This window comes from Neovison vison, chromosome 13 (assembly GCF_020171115.1).
Source record: "Neovison vison isolate M4711 chromosome 13, ASM_NN_V1, whole genome shotgun sequence".
Lineage (NCBI taxonomy): Eukaryota > Metazoa > Chordata > Mammalia > Carnivora > Mustelidae > Neogale > Neogale vison.
The window spans coordinates 46,525,017-46,552,980 of record NC_058103.1 but is presented as its reverse complement, the minus strand read 5'-3'; the positions used below and the strand labels follow the sequence as shown (position 1 = coordinate 46,552,980).

General features: G+C 36.5%; 1 protein-coding gene and 1 pseudogene across 2 annotated transcripts in view; one reads left to right on the top strand and one right to left on the bottom strand.

Moving 5' to 3' along the window:
• Positions 1-27,964, top strand: part of STYX (serine/threonine/tyrosine interacting protein) — a 42,936-nt gene that overhangs the window by 10,328 nt on the left and 4,644 nt on the right. Inside the window, exons 2-10 of one of the 2 annotated variants that reach the window (XM_044231402.1) lie at positions 4,403-4,435; positions 6,717-6,770; positions 10,480-10,577; positions 14,282-14,342; positions 16,171-16,207; positions 16,561-16,600; positions 16,693-16,743; positions 18,393-18,465; positions 27,002-27,095. In XM_044231402.1, the coding sequence (XP_044087337.1) occupies positions 4,403-4,435; positions 6,717-6,770; positions 10,480-10,577; positions 14,282-14,342; positions 16,171-16,207; positions 16,561-16,600; positions 16,693-16,743; positions 18,393-18,465; positions 27,002-27,095 (541 nt within the window). The remainder of the gene's footprint in view (positions 1-4,402; positions 4,436-6,716; positions 6,771-10,479; positions 10,578-14,281; positions 14,343-16,170; positions 16,208-16,560; positions 16,601-16,692; positions 16,744-18,392; positions 18,466-27,001; positions 27,096-27,964) is intronic. The other variant, XM_044231403.1, reaches the window with a different exon arrangement.
• On the bottom strand, positions 14,800-15,423 carry LOC122894013 (annotated as a pseudogene).

Genomic DNA, 27,964 nt, shown 5'->3' with positions numbered 1-27,964 from the left:
GCTCTACATTCAGACTTGGGCATTTTAACAATTGTGTCTTCTTTTATATGTCCATTTTAAAAGAACAGATATACAAGGCCATCAAAGATCAGCAGGTCCTCTCCTGATATGGCTTATTGGGGTTTATAGCCTACTAATATCACATTGCCAAGATCTGTTAAAGACAAAAAAATACTTTGTTTCTCTTCTTTATTAAAAAGAAAAATTGCTGACTATATTGCAGGAGTACTATTCTGTCTTTTCTGTAGCCAAATTCAAGAGGTTTGCTGCTCAGGGTGCATTATATTGAACACAACCCAAGGAAGCAAAGAGTTTTGGGGCACCTGGGTGGCACAGTTACTTAAGTGTCTGATTCTTGATTTCAGCTTAGGTGGTGATCTCAGGGGTTTGGAGCTTGCTTAAGATTTTTTCTCTCTCCTTCTCCCTCTGCTCTATCTCTCCTCTCTCTAAAAAAAGAAAAGAAAAGAAAGCAAAGAGTTTTTATTACTTGTCACAAGGAGACAGGGAAATGGCTCTCAAAGTACTTGGGATTCATTATGAAACATTTATTCTGTGTGCTAGGGAGCAGGGCCAGGGAGCTTGATACATTAAGGAACTTACACATTTTGTTACCTAGGCACTTGGTTTAAACTGCTCATGCTTAGTATGTCACCATGCTAGTATGTACATTGTATGTTCAAAAAATGGTCGGAAAACCTCACCCTTGGGAGGAGATCTTAGTATTCTAATGAGCCAGAGGTAACTTTAGGGCAACTCGGGTGTGGGGGGGGCTTCTTTGCAGGATGTCACCTCCAAACTGGCTCAAACTGGCTCACAGAAGAGGGTATCTGGTGGAACACCTAACCATATCTTCTTGTTCTACAAAACAGACACATTCTTTCCCCCTTTTTCTGCGTTTCCCCCTTTCCCCTCCTCCCTTCTGATAGCTTGCAGCCCTCTGATATGAATAATTCCCCATTGCATCCTAGCTTAGATTTCTGTTACAGATGTATAACATTTCTACCTTATGTGTTAAAAATACTTTTCTGACTTGGAAAATCTAGGTGAAGGGTAAAGGGAATTCCTTGTACTATTTTTAACTTTTCTGTAATCCTAAAATCAAAAGTGAAAAGGGGTTTGTCTGATTTTTTTTTTGTTTTTTTTTGGATAGGTAGAAGGGGCAGAGGGAGAGGGAGAAAAGCAGACTCCACTGAGTGTAGAACCTGATACAGGGCTTGATCTTAATGACGCCAAGATCATGATCTGAGACAAACAAGAGTTTAATACTTAACTGACTGAGGCAAGCACCCCTTCATTATTTGTTAATTTTACTTAAATTCAGTTTAGATTAGAAGAATAGATATGCAGGTGTACTTTTTTTTTTTTTTAAAGATTTTATTTATTTGAGAGGGAGAGAGTGAGTGAGTGAGAGAGCAAGTGCACCTGAGGAGGGGGAGGGAGAAGCAGACTCCCTGCTGAGAAGGGATCCTGGGACCCTGGAATCATGACCTGAGCTGAAGGCAGACCCTTAACTAGCTGAGCCACCCAGGTGCCCCCACAAATGTACTTCTAAGCATGTCACTATATATGGTTGTAGCAATTGTCTGCATCCAGCATTCACTGGAAATTGGCTTAACAAGGCACCTATTCTGTGAATTATTTCAGTCACAAAGCATTTAAAATAGCATTTTGAGTTAAAATAAATTTAGTAATGTATAGTATGTGACTAGTTTCAGGGGTAGAATTTAGTTGGTTCATCAGTTGCATATAACACCCAGTGTGCATTACATCAAGTGCCCTCCTTAATGCCTGTCATCCAGTTACCCCATTCCCCCACCCATCAATCCTCAGTTCGTTCCATGTAGTTAAGAGTCTCTTAGGGTTTGCCTCCCTCTCTGTTTTTCTTATTCTATTCTTCTATTCTGTTCTTCTATTATTCTTATCCTTCCCTTTCCCTATGTTCATCTGTTTTTTTTCTTAAATTCCACATATGAGTGAAGTCATTTGGTAGTTGTCTATCTTTGACTGACTTACTTTGCTTAGCACAATACTTTCTAGTTCCATCCACATCGCTGCAAATAGTAAGATTTCATTCTTTTTGATGGCTGAGTAATATTCCCTTATGTATACATACCATTTCTTTATCCATTCATCTGTCGATGGACATCTGGGCTCTTTCCATATTTTGGCTATTGTGGACATTTCTGCTATAAACATTAGGGTGCATGTGCCCTTCTGATCTCTATTTTTGTATCCTTTGGATAAATACATAGTAGTGTAATTGCTGGGTTGTCAATAGTTCTAATTGACATATAATGTTATATTTGTTTCAGGTATATTACATAGTGATTGGACAGTTCTGTACACTGCCCATTGCTCACTGTAAGTGTAGTTAACTTCTGTCACCATACAAAGTTATTCCAAATTATTGGCTATATTCCTGATGCTATACTTTTCATCCACATGACTTACTTTATTTTTATTTTTTAAAGAATGTATTTATTTATTTGAGAGAAAGACAGTGAGAGAGAGCATGAGAGGGGAGAAGATCAGAGGGAGAAGCAGACACTCCACAGAGCTGGGAGCCCTATACGGGACTCAATCCTGGGAATCCAGGACCATGACCCGAGCCGAAGGCAGTTGCCCAACAACTGAGCCACCCAGGCACCCCCCGTGACTTATTTTATAACTGGAAGTTTGTATCCCTTAATTCTTTTCCCCTGAAAATAAAGGACTTTTTAAAAAGCTTTTCCAGTTTTGACTTTAGAAACCTCATTTCTGTTTATAATTCTAAGTTGTAAGCAACCAACTTAGAAGCTTTTGGGATGCAGTCTGTTTATGAATGAGGACTATCTGTACTATATTTGATTCTTCTTATCAATTCACTGTAACTGCTTTTTTCTTTTCCAAGTTTTTCTTTATTTTTTTAAAAAAGACTTATTTATTTTGGGGAGGGAGGGGCAAAAGGAGAGGAGGAGAATCTCCAGCAGACTCTCTACCTCTCAGGGAGCCTAATGTAGGGCTTGATCCCAGGACCCTGAGACCATGACCTGGGCCAAAATAAGCCAAAATCAAGAGAGAGGTGCTCAACCGAATGAGCCACCGAGGCGCTTCTCTTTTCCCATTTTTTTTTTTAAACATTTATTAATGTTAGAGAGAGGAGAGCAAGAGAGAGGGTATACACACACACAAGTGGGACGGGCAGAGGGAGAGGAAGAGAAAATTTCAAGCAGATTTCTGTTGAGTGCAGAGGTGCTGGGGCTGAAACCAAGAATCAGGTGCTTAACCGATTGTGTCATCTAGGCACCCCTTTACCTTTTAAATGTTTTCTGTCCTTTGCCATTGACATGTGCTTTATTTTCCAACTTGTTTACTTTGGTCTGCATTCCAAAGAGAGAATGAACTCTATACTTTCTTTTTTTTTTTTTTTAAAGATTTTATTTATTTATTTGACAGAGAGAAATCACAAGTAGATGGAGAGGCAGGCAGAGAGAGAGAGAGGGAAGCAGGCTCCCTGCTGAGCAGAGAGCCCGATGTGGGACTTGATCCCAGGACCCTGAGATCATGACCTGAGCCGAAGGCAGCGGCTTAACCCACTGAGCCACCGCAGGCGCCCCTGAACTCTATACTTTCATAAAGTGTATCTTTAAAGGGAATCAGACTGCTAAAAGACAGATAAAGCCCAAGTGAGATATGAAAAAGACTGTTTGATAACCATTTAGTGGTTTAGATCAGGGACGGCAAATACCTATGATTTAACAGTCTTTCATCCATTACATAAACTGCTCATTGATCACTGTACTCTTCTTAAGTCTTTCCTCACACAGTATTTTAGCTATCTGCTGCCGGTTGGTTAACGTTGACATGAATCATAAGAAGGCTATTTGGCATTTCTGATTTGGAGGATCAGTTTTGGGGAGAAATTTCTTTAATTAATGAGCTATTCCATCCACTGTATGAAATAACATAATCGTAATTTTGGAAGCATAGTTACTTAAAGAATACCTTAATCATTGTTTTTTTTTTTTTTCCCCCCACAAGATTTTATTTATTTTAGAGAAAGAGAGAGAGTACACAAGCCAGGGGAGGGAGGCCGAGGGAGAAGGAGAAGCAGTCTCCCCACTGAGCAGGGAGCATGAGGTGGAGCTCGATCTCAGGATCCTGGATCATGACCTGAGCTGAAGGCAGTTGCTTAACCGACTGAGCCACCCAGGCGCCCTTTAATCATTGTTTTTTGTAACTTAAATTTTCAAATGTTTGCAAAGATTTTCAAGTGTTTGCAAATCTATAGAATATTCTTAAAGTACAATGTATTTTTTCAAAAAATCCATACACTTGCATGTCACATCTTTAACTTTTAATTGGGTAACCTTTTTTTATCTGTCATTCACTTTTATTCTTGTGTTTTCTTTCCATCGTTAAGGAATGGACCTACCCTATGAGACGAGAGATGCAGGTAAGATAATATACAAACCACATGTATTACTATTATCATTATTAAATAACCTAATTTCACAAAGGATTTGAGACCTGTTGGCTCATGGTCTATAGGTTCATCATTAAGTATTTTAAAAATCAAGGTTATTTAAGGTTAATCATGGATCTTAAAAAGATGAGAAATGAATTCTTCCTTAGATTAGAATCGTGGACATAGTAATATATGTATATGCTTAAAGAATCACTTTGTTTTTCCTTATCTGAAAAATTGGGTACAATATTTTATTCCTTTTGAAAACTGTTTTCTGTGAATGTCTAGTTTAGAGAAGTCCAAAAGAGTTGGCTATAAAGCAGATCATTCTTGAATAATTGTTCCTTTTTATGGCTGATTCAGTCAGCTTCCATAATGAAGTCCTCCAGAAGCCTGAGTGGAATATTCCCAAAATGGAATGATAAAATGATAGTTAACCCTCATAGCAGTTTGTTTTTCTTTTGCATTTCTTAAGAATGACAGTCACTCTGCTAACCCCAGAATCAATCAGTGTCTCCTGTTCCCAGGAGTACCTTGAATTATAAAAATCTGTTTCTTTTCTCTATTAGTGAAAATTCTCTTTTTAAAAGTATCTGAGTACTTATGAGACATTTTACTTGGTGCTGTGGGAAATGCAAAGATGAGTAAATGTAATTTCTGCCCACAAGAAGCTGGTAGGAGAAATCAGACCTCTACACAAATAGTAACAATTTTCATAGAACTGAACTGAAAAATTACACTGTATTAATATCTAGGATATGATAGAGCCCAACTAAAATCTTTCTATACTGAAATTACATAGAATAAATTTTAATCCAGTGTTTGGAAGGTATTTATTTAAAATTGTTGAAACTCTTGTCAGTAGGCAAACATTTGATACTGGTCCTTTTTAAACTTTGCAATAATACTTTTTTTTTTTTTAAGATTTTATTTATTTATTTGACAGAGATCACAAGGAGGCAGAGAGGCAGGCAGGGAGAGAGAGGAAGGGAAGCAGGCTCCCTGCTGAGCAGAGAGCCCGATGCGGGGCTCGATCCCAGGACCCTGAGACCATGACCTGAGCCGAAGGCAGAGGCTTAACCCACTGAGCCACCCAGGCGCCCCTGCAATAATACTTTTATTAACAATAAGTAACAACAGTTCTAATCTTGTGTCTTGTGCTACTTTTGTTATGGCTGAATAAGGTTTTATGTAATTCTAAAGGGGTAATTTTCTTTATGCCTATTTTATTTCTAAACTATCGCAGAGACTGTAAGTAAAATTAGAGATTTTTATTAATATGAAGGACAGTCATATAGGGGCACCTATATGGCTCAGTCAGTTAAGCACTGGGACTCTTGATTTTGGGTCAGGTCAGAGTCTCAGTGTCATGAGACAGCCTCTCCTCAGGCTCTATGCTGGCCAGGGAACCTGCTTAAGATTCTTTCTCCTTCTCACCTCTGTCTCTCTACCCTTCTCTTTTTTCAAAAAAAAAAAAGACAGTCATATAATATGATAATTTTACCCAAACTGCTTCTAAAAAGCACTGTAGAAGTTCAGATTTCTGACTTTTTTTTCCCCTAAAGGTTTTATTTATTTATTTGACAGAGAGAGATCACAAGTAGGCAGAGGCAGGCAGGCAGAGAGAGAGAGGAGGAAGCAAGCTCCCTGCCGAGCAGAGAGCCCGATGCAGAGAGCCCGATTTGGGGCTTGATCCCAGGACCCTGGGATCATGACCTGAGCGGAAGGCAAAGGCTTAAGCCACTGAGCCATCCAGGCGCCACCAGATATCTGACTTTTCAGAACTATATTTAAATTTTAAATGTCTCATTTGATATATAAAGCACATATCCATTTCTCTTCCCAGTCATTTGCTCCATGTGGCTAGAAAATGTTCCCTAAGTTACAAGCTTTTATTTTATTTTATTTTATTTTTAATTTTTTTTAAAGGTTTCATTTATTTATTTGACAGACAGAGATCACAAGTAGGCAGAGAGGCAGAGAGAGAGAGAGGAGGAAGCAGGCTCCCTGCTGAGCAGAGAGCCTGATGCGGGGCTCGATCCCAGGACCCCGAGATCATGACCTGAGCCGAAGGCAGCGGCTTAACCCACTGAGCCACCAGGCGCAGATTAGCGCCCAGCTAGCTCAGTCGGTAGAGCATGAGACTCTTAAAGCAAATTACTGTAACAATTATGAAAATACTCCACAAATCCACTTATATGGTACATAGTTTGTATAGATTTAAGTTGTTAATGGTAAATATCTCAACTTTTTTTTTTTTTTCCTTTAGGAAATTTTACCTGGATTGTTTTTAGGTCCATATTCTTCTGCTATGAAAAGCAAGGTATGAACTTCAGGTTTGGTTCATCAGGAGACTATTAACCAGCTTTTTTGGAATAAATTTTTTTTAGTAGTAAGAGTTCTGAGGGAAGGTCTATAAATATTGCATGTTACTCTGGAGTACCTACCTCTTTTGAAATATTACTGGACCAGTGATTGTCAAGTGTGTCACCACAAATCACAAATAAGTATATTTGACATTTTAGTTAATCTTTCTTTATCAAGGGTATGTGTGTGTGTGTGCATGTGTATGCACTTTTTTGGTTTTTTTTTAAAGATTTTATCTATTTGACAGAGATCACAAGTAGGCAGAGAAGCAGGCAGAGAGAGAGAGGGGGGGGAAGCAGGCTCCCTGCTGAGCAGAGAGCCTGATGTGGGGTTCGATCCCAGGACACTGAGATCATGACCTGAGCCGAAGGCAGAGGCCCGACCCACTGAGCTACCCAGGCACCCCAAGAAGCCAATATTCTTGAGTATGATATCTACCTACAGTAAGTTTCGTTTAAAAAAAAGCTGTTGAATTTTTAACTTTAATGATTTAATTTAATGTATGTATGAGTTTTAGATGAATAGGGAGTTTTTTTTTTTTTATTAATTTCTTTGAAACTGGAAGCCCTTTTGACTGTTGAGGCATATGTAAGAGTAAACTTAGTTTTGATTACCTACAGCTAGGTTGGAAAGGGGGTGTTGGTGAAAATAAAAAGTACTAAGAAAAATACAGAGAACTATAGACTTAACTGTAACTTACTTAAAATAAACAAAAATCAAATAATGTAGTATTCACAAAATACTGGCCTTCCAGATGGTTTTAGATTATTTGCTAATTTTATTTTATTTTAGATTATTTGCATTTTAGAAATATACCTATTATAGTATTTGTCACATTAAACTACAAGTATTTGTTTACAGATCTCCTCAAAACCTCTTTCCCCTTGGGGTGCCTGTGTGGCTCAGTGAGTTAAGCCTCTGCCTTCGACTCAGGTTGTGATCTCAGGGTCCTGGGATCAAGTCTGGTATTGGGCTCTCTGCTCAGCAGGGAGCCTGCTTCCCCCTACCCCCGCCCCTGCTCTCTCTGCCTGCCTCTCTGCCTACTTGTGATCTCTCTCTGTCAAATAAATAAATAAAATCTTTAAAAAAAAAGAAACAAAACTCTTCCCCTTCAATTTTACTATGGTCTAATAATTAGACTGAGGAAAAGTTTCTGTGGCAAAATTTGATTATTTCCCACTCTGAATTACCATAGTACAGCTCATATTCCTTTTCATACCATCATCTAATATATATATATAACAATAACAAATAATAATAAAGATAAACCTTAGGGAATAAACTCATTTTCTAATACTCATTTAGTTAAGTCTACCTTTTATTGCATTCAAATACATTTGAACTGTTACTTTGTGTGCAGTTTTTCTGTAGATTGTAGGTATGAGATTAGGTCATAATTTGGTTTATGTAAATGAAAATCCATTGAAAATAAAAGATACTGTGTGCTATTACGTTTGAGTCCTATTTTGTTAAGGTTTTTTTTTTTTTTTTTACTCAGTAATAGTCTAATATGCCTTTAAAGCTTGTTAAAGCAGGTTTTTATTCATAGTTACGTATATCTTCTGTGGTTTCTCACACTAATAAAGTAGATATGAAAACTTGATGTATCACAGATCAAGTATAAACAAGAAGAGATGTTGCATACATTTTGGAGGTTTAATAAATGTGAATATGGAACATTGATTAAATATTAATCCTACCAAATGCTTACCTCCCTTCTTCTAACTCAGGATGCTCTCAGGAAATAAGATAATTAAACTCTATCTAATCTCTGCCAGACATAGGAAAAGTTGCTGCAAAAATTAACATTTAAGGGCGCCTGGGTGGCTCAGTGGGTTAAGCCACTGCCTTCGGCTCAGGTCATGATCTCAGGGTCCTGGGATCAAGTCCTGCATCAGGCTCTCTGCTCAGCAGGGAGCCTGCTTCCTCCTCTCTCTCTGCCTGCCTCTCTGCCTACTTGTGATCTCTCTCTGTCAAATAAATAAATAAAATCTAAAAAAAAAAAAAAAAAAAAAAAAAATTAACATTTAAAACTTGAAATCCAGATTTTTAGCTCAGGCTGCTGTAATAAAACACCATAGACCAGTGGTTTCAATAACTTTATTTCTCACAGTTGTACAAGCTGGGAAATCTTGAGATCAGGGTGCAGCTTGGTTAGATTTTGGTGAGGTCCCTCTTCTTGGCTTGGAGATGGCTGTGTTCCTGTTGCATCTTCCCTTGGCAAAAGGATAAAGCTCTGATATTTCTTCCTTTTATCAGGGCACTAATTCCATCATGGGGCTTCACCTTCATGACTTCATCTAAATCTGTCTAATTAACTCCTAAAGGCCCCATCTCCTACTACCTCTATCACCTTGGGGGTTAGAGCTTCAACATGTGAATTTTAGAGAAGCACAAATGTTCAGTCCAGAACAAATATAAATTACTCTTTGATTTCTCTTACAAATTATTAGTATTATTGTTATGGACTATTTAATGCAGAAAGTGGGAATTAAATATATAGGAATATAAGCTGAAAGTATCATAGAAAACCCAAGATTCTGAATTCTGATTCCTCTTGACAGGATGATTTTGTTCTTTCATTTATTGAACAGATAATTATTGAACAGTTAATATATTCAAGGTACTGTTACACATATGTATATGAATCAGTGAACAAAGTCCTTGTTCTCATGCAATTTACATTCTAGCTATTAAATTAGTATGTCATGGTGCTCGCTTCGGCAGCACATATACTAAATTAGTATGTCATGTTATATATATGTCATATGTTGTATATGTATATAACATGCTGTGTACATTATCAAGCACATTATATTCACTGAAACCTATAATAAGTTGCAAATAAAAACTTGATCTAAGATTGTCATATTAAATTGCTTTAAATGTAGAGCCAAAAAAGCCCCACAGAATATAATACCATTTGGAGTTGCCAGTGTTAACTTCAGAAGAATTTTTAAACTGAAATGTTATTAGTCTGTGAACTGTATAAATTAATTCTGGCTTGTAGTAGAAAAAGTATATTGGGAGAGGCATGGTGTAGTGTAGAGATTTGGGCCATGGTATTGCTTTTAACTGTGTCAGTGATACTCAATAATTGCTTATGCCTTATTGTAGTCCCTTCTAAAAAATAAAGATTGTCAATTTACATACAGTAACTGCCACTTACTGAACACTTGCCATGTGCTCAAGGCATTGCGTCAAACACCTGACATACATAATTTGTCACACCACTCAATGAAGAGGTTAGTATTTTCCCTGTTTTCACATGGTAAAACTGAGCCACAGAGCTCACATCATTAGCAGAGCTGGAATATAGAGCTTGGACTCTCATGACTCTAAGGCTCATGCCTTTAAACCACTATTTAGTATTGTTTCCAAAATAAATTATCTTTAAGGTCTCAGCAAGCTCTAAAATTATATTAAATAATCCTATTAGCCTTTTGAGGTTATGTAGTATATATTAATCTTGAATCACTGAAATATCTTGCTGATCATTTCAGGGATATTATTATAAAATTAGCTTTAATTCCCTGTACTTAAAGTTCAGATATGGTTATACTAATTCTGATGTTCAGTTCTTTATATTTTCAAACATCTGTGTTACAATAAGATGATGTTTTGTATTTTAAACTATTTCTTTCCCTGTCTCTCATTTTTTATAGCTACCTATACTACAGAAATATGGAATAACCCATATAATATGCATAAGACAAAATATTGAAGCAAACTTTGTTAAACCAAACTTTCAACAATTATTTAGGTAAGAATTATTGCTGTGATTAATTAAAATGTTACGGGCAACAAACATAATGTAGTTTTTATTTTGATTGATTTTATTATAGCAGACCTCTGTACATAATGTTTTTGTGTGTGGGTGTTTGTGGTTTTTGTTTTTGTTTTTGTTTTGCAGTGGGGTGCAAAGCAAAGTTTATGTGATAAGTGATAGTAGAAAACTCCTGAAGAGGAAAGACCCAAGAAGTTTGCCCTGTACATATTTGTTTTATAAGGATGGTCATATAGTATATTATCTAACAAATAAGTTTCCTTTAAATTGCAAATTAGTGATGCATATAATGCAAAATTTTAAAGATTCAAAAGCATCTACAGTATAACTGAAGACTTTCCCTATTTCTGTGCCTTAGACACTCAGTTTCCCTCTCTAGAGGCATCTACTCTTTTTGAGTATCCTCCTTGGGTTATGTTATATATATAAGCATATTCCTATCGATAAACTTTTATTTTTTACAGTGGCTTTAAAATTGTTAGTATATTTTAAAGATTGCTTCATATCATTACTTAGGTGCATTGGTTTTTTAAACTTGTATAGTAATCCATTGTATGGCTATACTGAAATTTATTCAACCTGTCACCTATTGGACATTTAGATTGTTTCATCTTTTGGTAATATAGTGGCTATTCCTATATATATTGTTTAATCCGTGTGTGAATATATCAGTCAGATAAACTTGTACAAGTGGAATTGTTGGATCAAAGAATGTGAGCATTTAAAATTTTAACGGATGTTGCAGATCGCCCTCTAGTGAGTTGTATCATTTTATATTCCTACTCTGAAGTGAATGAGACTCTTTCCTTCTTATCTCTCCAAGACAGAATTATAAAATGTTTTTTATTTTTCCCAATTTCCTAGAGTAAAAATGATGTCTTGCATAGTTCTAATTTGCCTTTCTCATTATAATGAGTGTGGTTGAGCATTTAATGGTTTTTAATGTTATTTTAACTTTATTTTAAAAATAAAGAATATGTATTACACATGGTACAAGAAAAGAATAAAAAAAGCTATATAAATAAAGTAAGTCTCTTTCCTCTTCTAAACCCAACCATCTAGCTTCTCTCCTGGGAGGCAGCTACTATTAACCCTTAAATATCATTCTAGAGATATTCTGTATGTAAATAAATGCATGTATGTTAAAACTATTTTAATTCACTGCCTTATTGTTTGTAAAAATGAAAGCAGCCTGAGTGTCCATCAGTATAAGACACTCTGAAGTATATTGTATAAATGTATAATAGAATACTGTAACCATGAAAAAGAATGAAATATTTTTAAGTGTGTTGATTTGGAATAATCACTAAGATTTATTAAATTATAAAAGCAAGGTATATAGCCAAGTGTATACTCTCATTTGTGTTTAAAAATATATACAGTATATTAGGCATATATTCTTGTACATGCATAGAAAGTTTCTAGGCTAAAAGACCATAAATCTGACTGTGGTTGCTTCTGAAAAGGGAAATTCAGGGTCTGGAATGCTAGTGGGACCTATTTTTTTATTGCAGATATTCTTATACTGTTTGAATTTTTTACCATGTGTACACATTTTTCAGTTAATAAAAACTTATTTTAAAAAAGGAATGTCTGTATTCTAAAATGAAATAGACTGAATGTTTTTCTTTTCTTTTTTTTTTTTTTAAGATTTTATTTATTTATTTGTCAGAGAGAGAGAGAGTACAGGCAGGCAGAGGCAGAGGGAGAAGCAGGCTCCCCGCTAAGCAAGGAGCCCGATGTGGGACTCGATCCCAGGACACTGGGGTCATGACCTGAGCTGAAGGCAGCTGCTTAACGACTGAGCCACCCAGGCATCCCAGATTGAATGTTTTTCTAATATAGAAAAGAAATCATTGGTCTTGGAGTGCCTGGCTCAGTCAGTTAAGCATCTGTCTTGGGTTCATGTCATGATCCTAGGGTCCCATGGTCAAGCCCTGCATTGGGTTCTCTGCTCAGCAGGGAATCTGCTTCTCCCTCTTCCTTTCCTCACTGCTGCTTCTCTCTCTCTCTTTCTCAAATAAATAAAATCTTAGAAAAAAAATTCTTGTTCTTTATAGATACTTTGGAAAATACAGAATAATGCCAAGAAGAATATAAAATCATCCTTAATACCACAACCCAGAGGAAACACTTTAGTTAACATTTTGGCATATTCCTTCTAAATCTTAGCTCTATTATATGTATGTGTATTATGTCTACACACAAATAGACTTACCTATATGAAAGAAAATGCCATGATATTTTAAAATGCCATATTATACATTTCTAATTTGTCTAGAGATTTTGTTTTTAGTACCAAACTGTCCTGGGTGCAGCCTCTTTATCCTAATGGAATAACCCTTTCTCCTTAGATTTGAAATATTGGCTTATAGATTGATAGTTCTGCTAATAGTTTTAGTTTTGGTTTTGGTTTTTAAAGATTTTATTTTTAAGTAATCTATACCCAGTGTGGGGCTCAGACTCACAACCCTGAGATCAAGAGCTGCATCTCTGTGGATTGAGCCAACCAGGTGCCCCTATGCTAATAGTTTTTGGGTTTTTTTTGGTGTGGGGGGGTCCTTTTTGTTTTGTTTTGTTTTTAAAAGTACACTCCACACCCAGCATGGGGCCCAACTTAGGGCTCGAACTCACCCTGAGATCAAGATCTGAGCTGAGATCAAGAGTCATGTGCTGAACCAACTGAGCCACTCAGGCACCCTGACTGCTAATAGTTTTTAACATTCAAAATGACATGCAGTATAATATTTTAGATTAACTCTGAATTACCTTTTTTTTTCCCCCTAAAGCAGTGTTTTATGTAATAGTTCAGTCTACACAATCACTTCTGGATACAGTCATTGTCTGATTCCTTTTGGTTTTTACATTGGATTATCCTTGGATACTGATTTTCAGCTTCTCTGTGATAAACTCTGAATTTATTGAAATTGTTACCACCTAAATGATCACTTTACTATTTAAGTGATCACTAAAGAACTGTATTTTTAAGGCAATATTGACTTTAAAAATTTTGTGACTTAATTACTATAGTTGTATTAATAGGTGGTCTAGGATAGGTTAGAAAGGGAAGGTTTTCACAAAATAAAATAAGCCTAGCATATTAATAATGTCTTGTCTGTGTTTGCCAGAGTGTAAAATTATATAGGAAAGGTGGTCTCTTGGTTGATTTTGCTCTCCTGAAGGTTAGTTCAGGCAATGAATGTTTGACTCATTGCTCCATTAAACTTCTATTTTGATTACCTTCTTCTCTTTCAGACTTTGGGCTTCCTCTGAAATGACCTCTGTAGCATTGTGAGGAGGGGTCAGAGGGCCACTCAAAGAAGAATCTTCTAGTCCATGGGGAAGTTAGTAGAAATAGAATAACAATAAAGAATACAGACACTTTTTCTCCATATTCTAGGTCCATTATGATTTAGAGGAAAGTTTCCTTCGTTCATGTGATTTTTTTTTCAGTTTTAATGAGATAGATTTTTTTAATACAAAAATATCAGAAATACTAATTTATTATTTAAGGCTTTAAATGCTGTGTATTTAAACAATATAAAATCTGTGACCCAGTTCTTGGGAATATGATACTTTGAAAGTTGTTTTCCATTATTTTCATACTTGTTGAGAAATTTTGAAGTTTTTTATAGAGTTTTATCTGAAGGTATGCTTATCACAAAATATTCTATTTTCAGGTATTTAGTCTTGGATATTGCAGATAATCCAGTTGAAAATATAATACGTTATTTTCCCATGGTAAGTAGTATCAAATGCTTTAATATCACTTAAATTTTATGATTTGACTTAATTATGGTTCTAAAACTTAATAATGAAACTAATTCCTTCTTATGCTGCTTTTACTTTGTTATGACTGAAAATTGTGGGATTATATTTTAAAGAATATTTATTATTATTTTTAATGCAAGACACTGAATGTTTTTACTGAGCCTTTTAGTTTATAACATGAGGTAAAAGGAAAGCCATTTCTCCTTAACCAATATTTTACATAGCTGTAGTAAAATATTTCAAACTTTAGGGAATTATAATGGATTATCTACATTAAAAGTTGGGAATTGGGTAAACAATATCTGAGTTCTTGGATTTTCCATTTGACTCTTCCCTTATAATTGTGACCAGCTCTAATTAGTTACTTAAGTTTTTTCAAGGCTTTGTTTTATTGTTGCTGATGTCTTCATATCTGAAGCATTGCTATTTCAGTCAATATCTACTAATTCTGCTTCAAAAATGAGTTTTGCATTTGGTGGAATTTTGGCATCAGGCTGTCCTTTTTTCCATAAGCCCATTCTGGCTCAAACTCTAGTCAAGCCTTTTCTCCTTTACTCATAAATAAGAGTGCTTCATCCCATCCTCTGATAACTTTGCCTATTCTAACCTTAACACTTTTAAAGGCTTGGCATTTTTCTTCTTCTTTGAACTTGTTTGAAAATTAGTATCAAAAACAGTCCCATCCTGTAGTGTTCCCATATACCAGCAGTGAACAACATCTCCCTTTTTGGGAAAGGGTTTTATCTCCTTTTTTAAGGAGTTATAGCTCCTTTTTAAACCCATTTTAAAGTGAGCTTTATCTCCTTTTTTAAGAACAGATTTTATATATTTTGGTGGACCCTCATCCAGTCTCTCTTCAGACTTGGTTTCTTTGGGTTTATCTTCATTAAGCTTCACATTTTTTACCTGCTCAGACACTTTACTTATACTTTCGGTACCCTTGAAACGCTTACTTTCAAAAAGTGGTATAGGCTATGACCAGATGGTCCTTGTTAGCTGTCTCGGCCACATTTTTAATGTTTCCTGATAACTTAGGTTCTGTAAGAAACATTATCTCTAATGGCCTACTCTCCACTGCAGGGGTCTCACCCAGGTCCCCAGTGCTCGGGCACCCGTCCCAACCCCCAGTATCTCATGGGTTCTTTGTCATGGCTTCCACCCTCACTCAAGGATCCCAGTGAGGTTTTAATTAGGCAATTGTTTCCTACCTGCCCCAGGAAATAAAGCTGATCCTCCTGCCCAAATGGGGCAGCCCGGAAGGGTGGGAGCATAAATATATTTATTATTTTTAACCTTTTCATACTCTCCAAATAGTTGAGAAATCACACTTTGAATTTATTAAATTTTAGCTCCTGTATAATTTTTAAAATTTGTAATATGTGCATTTGTAGCATTTTGGAAATTCTTGAATGAAAGCAATTTTCATTAATATAAACCAAGAGGAGCACCTGGGTAGTTCAGTGAGTTAAGCCGCTGCCTTTGCTCAGGTTATGATCTCAGGGTCCTGGGATCAAGACCCGCATCAGGCTCTCTGCTCAGCAGGGAGTCTGCTTTCCACCCGCCCTCATCCTGCCTACCTCTCTGCCTGCTTGTGAGCTCTGTCTGCCAAATAAATAAATAAAATCTTAAATACATATATATATAAATAAATATATAAATATACATATATATAAATATACACACACACACACCAAGAAATGTTTTCAATATATTTTGTTTTCCCATATGTATATTGTGTATTGGATTTATGCTTGTATTAGTCCACATGTTTTATTAAAACACTGTCTTTTGCCTTCAGACTAAAGAATTTATTGATGGAAGCTTACAGACTGGAGGTAAATATTTTCTTACTCAGTATTTATTTTTAGGGGATTATGTGTTAATGTTTTAGATAATATTTGTCCTAAATGCAGGATGTGGAAGTTGCAATTGCATATAATAGACTATTCCCAAATTTATATTTTCCCAACTTCTTGTTTCATTTGGATAGGCTTTCTTAAATATCCCTATATAACTTATTTTCAAGTCAGCTTTAAAGTCTAATAAATATCCAGGTGTGGTATGTGTAAAATATAAAATGTTTAAGAAAAGATTTATCTTACTGTGGTATAGTACATGGTTTCAATATATTTTAGTTGCTGAATTAAATTTTTTTTTTTTGTCAGAATAACTATTTCTTGTCTTTCAGGAAAAGTTCTTGTCCATGGAAATGCAGGGATCTCCAGGAGGTATGAAGTTAGAGCTTATCTTTCTGTCTTTAGCATTTAATTAATGAGCTGTGTTTTCTATTTTTTTCCTAAAATTTTTTCCCCCTCTTCAGTGCTGCCTTTGTTATTGCATACATTATGGAAACATTTGGAATGAAGTACAGGTAAGAAAGTACTCTGAAACTAGCCACAGTTTAAATTCTCAGTAAAATGAAGCTTAATGGAAACAGTTTGGGAATTTGAAGTTGATACCCTGATTTTGTCATCTATTCATGTTGATTAGGCAGGCTCTTGTATTCCATGATTAGTCTCATAACCTTTATAGCTCATCTACCTTGAATAGATCTACTTAGGCTAATATTTTGTGGTTTTACAGAGGTAGTGCTAAATGTTATTAAAATGCCAAGGGAGTTAGAGTTGGGAATAATTATGGAAAACTAATTATTTACTGCAAGAGAATTGTTTAACCCAATTTTAAAAACTCTTAAGACACAGATGTTATTGCTTCCCTTGCTTAAAACGCTTATTATATTTTCCTTTAACAGTAGTTGGATCAAAAATTACCTAGAAATTGTTTCAGCTTCTATTCACAATTCATTGTGGTCTTTCTTAACCAAGCATACTGCCTAGATAAAAAAGAGCCCCAAAACAAATACCTGGCCAATGTACAGAGTTTCCTTTTTTAGTGTATCTTGTACAAGTTAGAAGTCTTGTAATCATTGACAGCTCCTTGTCTTTCACGCTCTTCTCCCAAACTTACCCATTAACAAATCCTGTCTCCTTTATGTCTTCAAATATACCTCGAATCTCTCTCTTTCTCTTCATCATCATTTAATCCCACCTCCAGTCGTGTCTTTCTTGGATTCTAACAGTGGTTAGTGGTTTCAGGTACTCTTTCTTTTTCCAGTCTTTTTTTCCCACACTACTTTTAGAATGATCTTTTCAAAAGATAAATCTGATTAAATAATTACTTTACCCCAAAAAGCTCTTAAAGGTTCCTGATCCTTAATAATTCTTATCATAGCCATGAAACTTTGCATGGTATGCCTGTGTCAAACTGTCCATCATTATACCATGTTCCCTGTTAACTCTCTTCATTTGAACTGCGTTCAGCATTGGATCCACATTCTTGACACAGACTAGACCTTCAAATGCTTGTTTAGTTTGTTTGGTATCCTTTAAGTTTAAATTTTGATGGAAATTTTGCTTTAAAATGTCAGTTATTAATATTATTTGAATACAGATGCTTTATTTAATGCTTGGTGGACTGTTTTATATAGTCTCTTTATTATTTGGTGTCTCGACAGTAATAATAGTGAAAATAGCTTCCATATATTGGGTCTTTGCTATGTGCTAGGTGCTATTCCAGGCTCTTTATCTCATTTAAGCCTCACAACAACACAAGAAAGTAGATACACTTCTTGTTTAAACAATGATAAAATTTTGAGCACGTACAATGTCATAGATGCTATACAAGGTGCTTTATACTTAAAATCACCCATCTTCATAATAACCCTCCAAAATAGGAATTATTATAAACCCCAATTTATGGGCAAGAAAAATAAAGCTTAGAAAGTTGAGTAGATTCCCTTAGAACACAAGCTGGTAAATAGAGGGATGGTGATCTTTCATCTGCCCATCCTGTTGATTTTTCCACTATAGCTTGCTACTTCTCTGTAGCACAAGTTTTATGATTATGATTTCCTATTTAGGTAAATTTTTGGATAAGTTCCTATTTTAGGTAAATACTAAAAAAATTGAGATAAATTCATGAAGTAATACCATCACCTTACTTTTCTTTTTTTGTTTTCAGAGATGCATTTGCTTATGTTCAAGAAAGAAGATTTTGCATTAATCCTAATGCTGGATTTGTCCATCAACTTCAGGTAACTTCTTTGTTCCTCCTCTTTAAAGTAGTCAGAAAGGAGGATAATTAAAATCTTTTGTCTACATAATTTAATTTAATTAGAATTAATTTAAAATTAATAGAATTTAATTAAAATTAAATTAATTAATAGAATTTAATTTTTTAATTTTATTTATTTTTTAAAAAGATTTTATTTATTTGAGAGAGAGAGATAGCAAGAGAAAGCATGAGTGGGGGATGGGGAGAGGGAGAGAAGCAGGCTCCCTGCTCAGCCCGTCCTGGTCACAGGTTTGATCCCAGAATCCTGAGATCATGACCTGAACTGAGGGCAGATGCTTAACTGAGTAAGCCACCCAGGCACCCATAGAATTTACCTTAAATACTTAAAAATTTCCATAATTTAATTTAATTTATTTATTTCATTATTTTTTTTTTAAGTTTGTTTATTTTAAGTAATCTCTATACCCGACATGGAGCTCAAATTCATAATCCTGAGATCAAAAGTCTTGCACGATTCTCCAGCTGAGCCAGCTAAAGCACCTCCTAATTGGATTTTTTTATTCAAGTTTATATTTCTAGTTAAAGGTATTTTCTTTTTTGTTTTTTAAGTTTTCTTAAAAGCTGCCATTACTGTGAAAGAGGGGTTAAAGGCACATTGTTAAATGTAAGATAAAATAATTTGATGTTAGAGGAGTCCAGGATGGCAGAGGAGTAGGAGACCCTAGTTTGATCTAGCTAAATAGCTATCAAGTCAGTCTGAACACCTGTGAACTCAACAGGAGATGTAAGAAAAGCTACAACTCTATAAATAGAAAAGCAACCACTTTCTGCAAGGTAGGAGGTGTGGAGAAGTGAATCTGAGAGGATATATGGGAAAATAAACCTCGAGGTGGGCAGAATCAGGGAGAGTGAGCCACAAACCATGGCTCAGTTAGGTGACTGCTTTTTAAGCAGGGGCCCAGCAAGCTGCAGAACCGGCAAGACACCCCTTCCTCTTCTGGGAGCAGTGGCACAATAGCCCACCACAGAATTCTGCAGGGTTGGGATGCTGGAAACAGGTCATGGTCTGAGATAGAAACACTTAGTCACATGCTGGGTGAACACAGAATACAGATGGAGACCAGGGAGACAGGAATGATTTATGCTTTTCTCTGAGGGCTCATTGAGTGGGGCCCCGAGCTTTTGGCTCTGGGGCCAGAGGTTGGAAAGAACCCAAAAAACTCCACCCCAAAGTTGCTAGAACTCATATAGGAATTCACCAACATGGCAGGATATAAAATCAGTGCACTGAAATCAGCTGCATTTCTATACCCTAACAATGAGACAGAAAAAAGAAATTAAGGAGGCAGTCCAGTCCTGCTTGCAGTTGCACCCAAAACTATGAGATACCTAGGAATAAATCTAACCTAAGAGGCAAAGAATCTATACTCAAAACTGTAGAATACTCATGAAAAAAATTAAGACACAAAGAAATGGAAAAACGTTCCGTGCTCATGGATTGGAAGAACAAATACTGTTAAAATGTCTATGCTACTTAGAGCATTCTGCACATTCAGTGCAATCCCTATCAAAATACCATCAACTTTTTTCACAGCTATAGAACATATAGTCCTGAAATTTCTTTGGAACCAGAAAAGACCCCAAATAGCCAAAAGATTGTTGAAAAAGAAAACCAAACGTTGTGACATCACAATTCCATCCACAATTTAGACATCAAGACAGTATGGTACTGGAACAAAAACAGACACCATATGCTGAAGAATGAAACTGGACCATTTCTTACATCACACACAAAAATAGACTCAAAATGGATGAATGACCTCAGTGTGAGACAGGAATTCCTCAGAGTCCTAGAGGAGAACACAGAGAGCAACCTCTGACCTTGGCCACAGCAACTTATTACTAGACACTATCCAAAGGCAAGGGAAACAAAAGGAAAAATGAACTATTGGGACTTCAAGATGAAAAGCTTTTGCACGGCAAAGGAAACAATTGACAAAACCAAAGACAGCTGACAGAATGGGAGACAATATTTGCAAATAACAAATCAGATAAAGGGCTAGTATCCAGAATCTGTAAAGAACTTCTCAAACTTGGGCACCTGGGTGGCTCAGCTGTTAAGCTCAGCCGTTAAACGTCTGCCTTCAGCTAGTGTTGTGATCCCCAGGGTCCTGGGATTGAGGCCCACATCAGGCTCCCTTCTCAGTGGGAAGCCTGCTTCCTCCTCTCCCACTCCCCCATGCTTGTGTTCCTTCTCTCTCTGTGTCTCTCTCTGTCAAATAAATAAATAAATAAAAATTTTTTTTAAAAAGAACTCAGACTCAAATAATAACCCAAAGAACAAATAATCCAATTAAGAAATGGGCAGAAGACATGAGCAGACATTTCTCCAAAGAAGACATCCAAATGGCCAACAGACATATGAAAAAATGCTGAATATCACTCAGCATCAGGGAAATATAAACCAAAACCACAATGAGATATTACCACACACCAGTCAGAATGGCTAAAATCAACGAGTCAGGAAATGACAGATGTTGGTGAGGATGCGGATAAAGGGGAATCCCCTTCCTAAACTGTTGGTGGGAATGTAAGCTGGTGCAGCCTCTCTGGAAAACAGAGGTTCCTCAAAAATTGAAAATAGAGCTACCCTATGATCCAGCAATTGCACTACTGGGTATTTACCCTAAAGATACAAATAGGGATCCAAACAGGCACCTGAACCCCAGTGTTTATAGCAGCAGTGTCCACAGTAGTCAGACTATGGAAAGAGCCCAGATGCACATCAACAGATGAATGGATAAAGAAGATGTGTATACATGTACACACACACACACACATATAAAAGTGGAATATTATGCAGCCATCAAAATTGAAATCTTGCCATTTACAATGTGGTTGGAACGAGATGGTATGCTAAGCGAAGTAAGTCAGTCAGAGAAAGACAGTTATCTTGATCTCACGGATATGTGGAATTTAAGAAACAAAACAGAGGATCATAGGGGAAGAACGGGAAAAATAAAACAAGGTGAAATCAGAGGGAGACGAACCATAAGAGATTCTTAATCATAGGAAACAAATTGAGGTTTGCGGGGGATGGGGTGGAGGCGATGGGATAAATGGGTGGTGCACATTAAGGAGGGCATGTGATGTAATGAGCACTGGGTATTTTATATAAGATTGACGAATCACTAACCTCTACCTCTTAAACCAGTAATACATTATATGTTAATTAAAAAATGAAAAAATAAATGATAGAAATTTCTTCAATTTTTTTTGATTACACACATATAATTATATGCTATTTTATGTGTTTTATATTTACTGTGTTTCAGATTTTAAGATTTTTATTTATTTGAGAGAGAGCACAAGCAGTGGGGAGGGGTAGTGGGAGAGGCAGACTCCCCGCTGAGCAGGGAGCCTAATTCAGGGCTCAATCCCAGGACTCCAAGATTATGACCTGAACCGAAAGCAGATGCTTAACCAACTGAACCATCTAGGCACCCTATCTACCCATCCATGTTTCAACTTTTGTGGTGCAGAAGATATACTCAAAAGACAGTAAGATAAACCTGTGTGAAATATCTGATTAAACTAATTTATTTTTTTCCAAGAAGAAAAATCAAAAATTGAAGAATGTCCTTTATGTCTCACATTGAGACATCAAGAACGTTATGAAATGGATTGTCTCAGGGGCCTCTGGGTGGTTCAGTTGGTTAAGTGTCTGCCTTCTGGCTCAAATGTAAAAACATTGTTTTTTTACATTTATTTTTGTATTTGAAAAAGTAATTAAAAAATGCATGTTAAGCACTGGGTGTGGTGAAAAAATAATGAATACTGTTTTTCTGAAAATAAATAAATTGGAGGAAAAAAATGCATGTTAAAAATCAGCAATATATACTCAAGTCTAACTGCATAATCTTTTCATATGTTTATGTACAAATATGTATACATCACAACTTCATATGATTCCATAAACATGAACCTTTTAGGTTATTTCTAGCCCTTCATGATTATAAATAATATTGGGAGACGTATACTGCTAGGTACATCTTTGTTTATATCTGCAGATGTACCCGTATGATTATATGTATAATGTGGAATTGCCAGATCAGAGGCATTTGAAATTTAATGTTACCAAACAGTCTTTAAAAAGGCTGAAATAGGGGTCCCTGGGTGGCTCAGTCGATTAAGTGTGTACCTTCGACTCAGGTCATGATCCCAGAGTCCTGGGATCAAGCTCCACATCAGGCTCCCTGCTCACTGCTCCCTGCTTCTCTCTCTGTCAAATAAGTAAATAAAATCTTTTTTAAGAGGCTGAAATAAGGGCGCCTGGGTGGCTCGGTGGGTTAAGGCCTCTGCCTTCGGCTCAGGTCATGATCCCAGGGTCCTGGGATCGAGTCCCGCATCGGGCTCTCTGCTCAGCAGGGAGCCTGCTTCCCTTCCTCTCTCTCTGCCTGCCTCTTTGCCTACCTGTGATCTCTGTCAAATAAATAAATAAAATTTAAAAAAAAAAAAAAGGCTGAAATAAGTAAACCACCAGGAAACAAGGAGTACCTGTTTCCTAATAGTTCCTGTTCAGTATCAATAGCCAAAAGTATTTTATCAGATTTTCTGATCATTGCTATCTTGGTGATCAAAGTGTCTACTCCTGTGGTTTGCCCATTCTTCTATCAGATTGTTGGTCTTATTTCTCTTTGTTTTATAAGAGCTTTTTGTATATTAAGTAATCTGTCACAGTAATAAACACAGTAATCTGTGTTTGTTATGTACCAAGTTCTGATCTGTAGTTGGGTCTATTTCTGGACTTTGTATTCTGTTCCATTGCTCTGCTTAATACTGTAACTGTATCAAACAATTTTAAATGCTGTGTTGTTATATAAATAATTTGTGGCATAACTCAAGATTCCCTTATTAATATTCTTGCTAGAATTTTCCTGGCAAGGTCTTAACATTTACTTTTAGCTGTGAACTTTGCTGGAAAGAGCCCTATAGTTTTTAAATTCTTATTATGTTCACAGTTCAAAATAATTGACACCTTTACATTTTTAGTCTTCCTAAGAATATATTCCATTTATTCAAATCAGTTTGTGTTTTAAAGTCTGTGTTTCTTAGGAAATTCATAGTATCCTGTATTCAACACAGTATACTCAGCACCATAGGCAGAATCTTATTACAAGGAGTTACTCCTCCTCCACTTAAGAGCCAGAGGCCATATTTATAATGGCTTATAAATCTCTACATAAAGTAGTTCTTTACCTCTCATTTCTAATCTCCTACTATCCCATTTGCTTACTATGTATGTTCTAGTAACACTGACCTTCTCATAATTGATTGAAATTACTTGCATGTTCTCATGTCATGGCACTTGCTCATATCTCCCCACACCTAGAATGCTTTTCCCCAAATATCTGCATGGCCTGTTTCCTTAATTTTCTTTTGACTTACATTATTGCAGTTGCTTTCTAACAGGAAACTTGCTTCTGCCCTTAACCCCAAATCCCTGCAAGTCAAAATGTTAGTTTGGACCAAAATGGTAGAAGGGGAAGACGTGAGAAGAGATCACATTTTGAATTTATTTGACTGTATAGTTGACAGTATTTGCTGATGGATTGGATGTGAAGAGAGGAGATTAGGATGGATTTAAGCCTTTCTGGAAGATATGGGAGAAACTGAATGAAAAGGTTTGAAGGAAGTAAAATTAAGTTCAGTTTTGGACATCATAAGGTTGAGAGGGCGTTGGACAGTAGGCAGGTTATGTAAGTCCAGAGTTCATGGAAAAGAACCATGTATGTATCTAAGGAGTATCAGCATATAGATGCTGTCAAAAGCCCTGAGACTAGGTAAGATCACTAGGGGAGTGTAGGTAGAGATTTTCAAAACAGATCCTAATGCACTCCAACATGTAGAGGGTGGGGAGATGAGAAATTAGTAGAAGAGATTGAAAAGAATGGCCAGAGAGATGGGAAAAAAAAATCAGGGTGGCTTGTTTGGGAAGTCAAGTGAAGAAAGTGTTTGAAGAAGGAGGGAATGGGGACACCTGGGTGGCTCATTTGGTCAAACACCTGGCTTTTGATTTTGGCTCAGGTCATGATCTCATGGGTCATAAGGTTGAGCCCTATGTCAGGCTCTGCATTCAGTGGGGAGCCTGCTTGAGTTTCTCTTCCCCTACTTCCTCCCCCCAGTATCTCTTTCAAAATAAATATATAAATCTTAAAAAGAATGGGGAGTGATTCACTATATCAAAAGCTGATAATAGGTTAAAGAAGATAAGGGCTGAGAATTGACATTAGGTTAGGAACATGAGGTCATTGGTGTCCTTGACAAACATTTTATGGAAGGGGGAGGATAAACATAATTGCTCAGAGTTCAAGAGAAAATGGGAAGAGAGGAATGGTAAACAGCAAGAATAGATAATTCTAGGAAGGGGGAAACAAGTGACCATAGGTAGAGAGGACACTAGGGTTATTAAGGAGGATTTTTGTTTGTTTTCTAAAATGATAGTAAGTATAGCATACTTGCAGTTTGGACCTTTTCAAGGAGAAAAGGGAAAATTTATATTATTCCAGGATTGGATAGTTGGTCTGTTCTCTATTGATTCTGTTATATTCATTCATTATTTCTGTGCTTTTATTTTTTTTCTCTCCCATTGAGCTGATAGTTGGTATGTCATCTCTTTCATTGTTACATTTCTTCCATGAGTCTTTTTTATTTCTTTCAACTCATTTCAAAAATGCCATGCTCATTGGGCACCGGGGTGGTTCAGTCAGTTAAATAATCTGCCTTTGGCTCAGGTCATGATCCCAGGGTCCTGGGATTGATTCCTACATGGGACTCCCAGCTCAGCGGGAGTCAGCTTCTCCCCCTCCCCCTCCCCCCTGCTCCTGCATGCTCACTCTCTCTCTCTCTTACTCTCAATAAATAAAATCTTAAGAAAAAAAAAAAAAAGAAAGAAAGAAATGCCCTGTTCATTGATTTCATGGAGAATTAATCATTTTCATCTGCTTCTTGGTACAGTTTTGACACTGTTCTTAATGTGACTTTTGGTTGTAAAGTTGCTTTTTTCCCCTTGTGATATCTTTATGCTAAAACCTACAATGATTCCTTTTTGATTATTGGTCATCTTTGAACTGGAAGTATTCTTTTTAGGACAGCTATTTGCCCAACAATAGAATGTTGGGAGACAACCTGGATAGTGGTTGGGGAAGGCAGATAGCTTTAATTTCCCACTTGTTTTGGAAGTCTTTCTCACCAACACTTTTCTCTGGTGGTTTAACTCAATGAGTAAGAAGCAGAGTCTCTTAGGTCACACATTTTTCTTGTTGGTATTGATAAACAGCATGCACATTAAAACTGCCCAGGGGACAGGACGCCTGGATGGCTCAGTTGGTTAAGCGACTGTCTTCAGCTCAGGTCATGATCCTGGAGTTCAGGCTCGGAGTCAAGCCCACTTCTCCCTCTGACCCTCCCACTTCTCTTGCTCATTCTCTCTTGCCCACTCTCTCTCTCAAATAAATAAAGTCTTTAAAAGAAAAAAAAAAATGCCCAGGGGAACCTAACCTAAACCAATTAAATGAGAATCACTAGGGGTGGGACTTGAACACATATGTGTATTTTTAAAATTCCTCAGGTGAGGGACGCCTGGGTGGCTCAGTCAGATTAAGCCGTCTGCCTTCATCTTGGGCTCGGCGGGGAGCCTGCTTCTCTCTCCGCCTCTGCCTGCTTGTGTGCTCTCTCTCTCTCTCTGACAAATAGGTGAAATCTTTAAAAAGAAAAAAAAAAAAATTCCTCAGGTGATCCTCAGGTATGGCCAGGCTTGAGAATTACTGGTTTAGTTTTTATTTTTAGCTAAGATCAGATACTTGGCTACATACAACCCAGTTTCTCGTCCATCTTACTATACATACACCCTGCTAGTAAAAGTGGCATGTGTGGGCATTCCCATTTCCCTTAACAACACCCTTGCTCATCCCCACATTGCCCACTTGTAGTTCCTATAATACTGTGCAAGGGCTTGTTAGTTTTATCTTAGATCCACCATCTTATTTTGGAGCGCTTTGAAGTGTACCCATTCTGCCTAATTTCTGCAGTCTGGCATCTTGTGTGCCTACCTTGGTTTGGTTCCATTTAAAGATAATTCTTTTTTATTGTGAAATAGAATACACATACAGAAAATTCATGGAATGTAAATAAACATTCATGTAACCACCACCAATCAGGTCAAGAAATTGAACGTATGCCAGGGTCCCAAAAGCCCTTGTGTTACCCCTTCCTAACCACCAACACTCTTTCTCCTTTTGTAAAGGTAACCATTATTCTGACCAATTTGTAATCACTAATTTTCATTCTTCTCATATTCAAGGTAATGGATATTTCCTTCTTTCATCAGATAAGGAGTTCTCTATTTTTTCTTCTCAGAAAGGGGAGAGGGACAGAAATCCCTTTATTCTTCCATCTTTGGAAGTAGATACCAAATACCAAAATATACACATTGATCACTCTTTTGGGTACCCCAGAATTTAAATGTACATTCAAGTTAACTAAATCTTTTTCAGGAATATGAAGCCATCTACCTAGCAAAATTAACAATACAGATGATGTCACCACTCCAGATAGAAAGGTCATTATCTGTTCATTCTGGACCCACAGGTAAGGATATTTGTCATTTTGGAGAAGGTTGGACAGAAATGATGATGATATGAAGTAGAAAGCACTTTTGCTCTTTACAAGTTATACTGAACAGTTTAAATTGTTTAGAAAACTTTGGGCAGATTATTGAATTTCACACAAGATAACTGCAAATTAATTTTATAAAGAATATGTGTATATTATATTGAGCTTCTGCTGTGCGTACAGCACTGTAACTGGCTAATAGAATATATTAGCTGGAAGATCAAACTTCTACTTGGTTTAGTTTAAGTCTTTAAGTAGTATAACTGCTGTAAAGATTAAAATAGTAGGGATCTGGAGAAGGGCCTCTAAATACACGCAGGTGATCTTAATAAAAATAAAAGCTGTTTAATAAATAAAAGTGTGTTTCAGGTTAAGTTGGGTGACTAATGTGAACTACCCATTTTTCTCATCATGTTTGAATCCCTTCTCCCTTTCTTCCTTATGTCAGAGTACTCCCTTCCCCTCCCCCCAAAAAGAGTATTTTCAAAGTTAATGATCCAGGCATGGTCTCAAAATCTTCTATCTTCCTTTTCTAAGACCTTGCTACACTTGTTTGTCTCTTTTCTTTTTTACAGAATCTCATTCTATTTCAGGTCCATATTGACCTCCTATTCAAATTCTTACTTGGTCTATTCTATATATTGTAGCCACATTTATTTTCATAAAAGATAATTCTGATGTATTTTTCCTGTACAAAATCCTTCATTGGTTTAATTCCTACAGAAGAAAACACAAAGCATCATAGTGTAAGTAAGGTGTTTCTGATCTTGGTATCTCTCAGTGTTCCTCTTTATTATAGGCACTCCAGAAAACTGAACTAATGGTTTCATTTGTGTCTTTTCTCC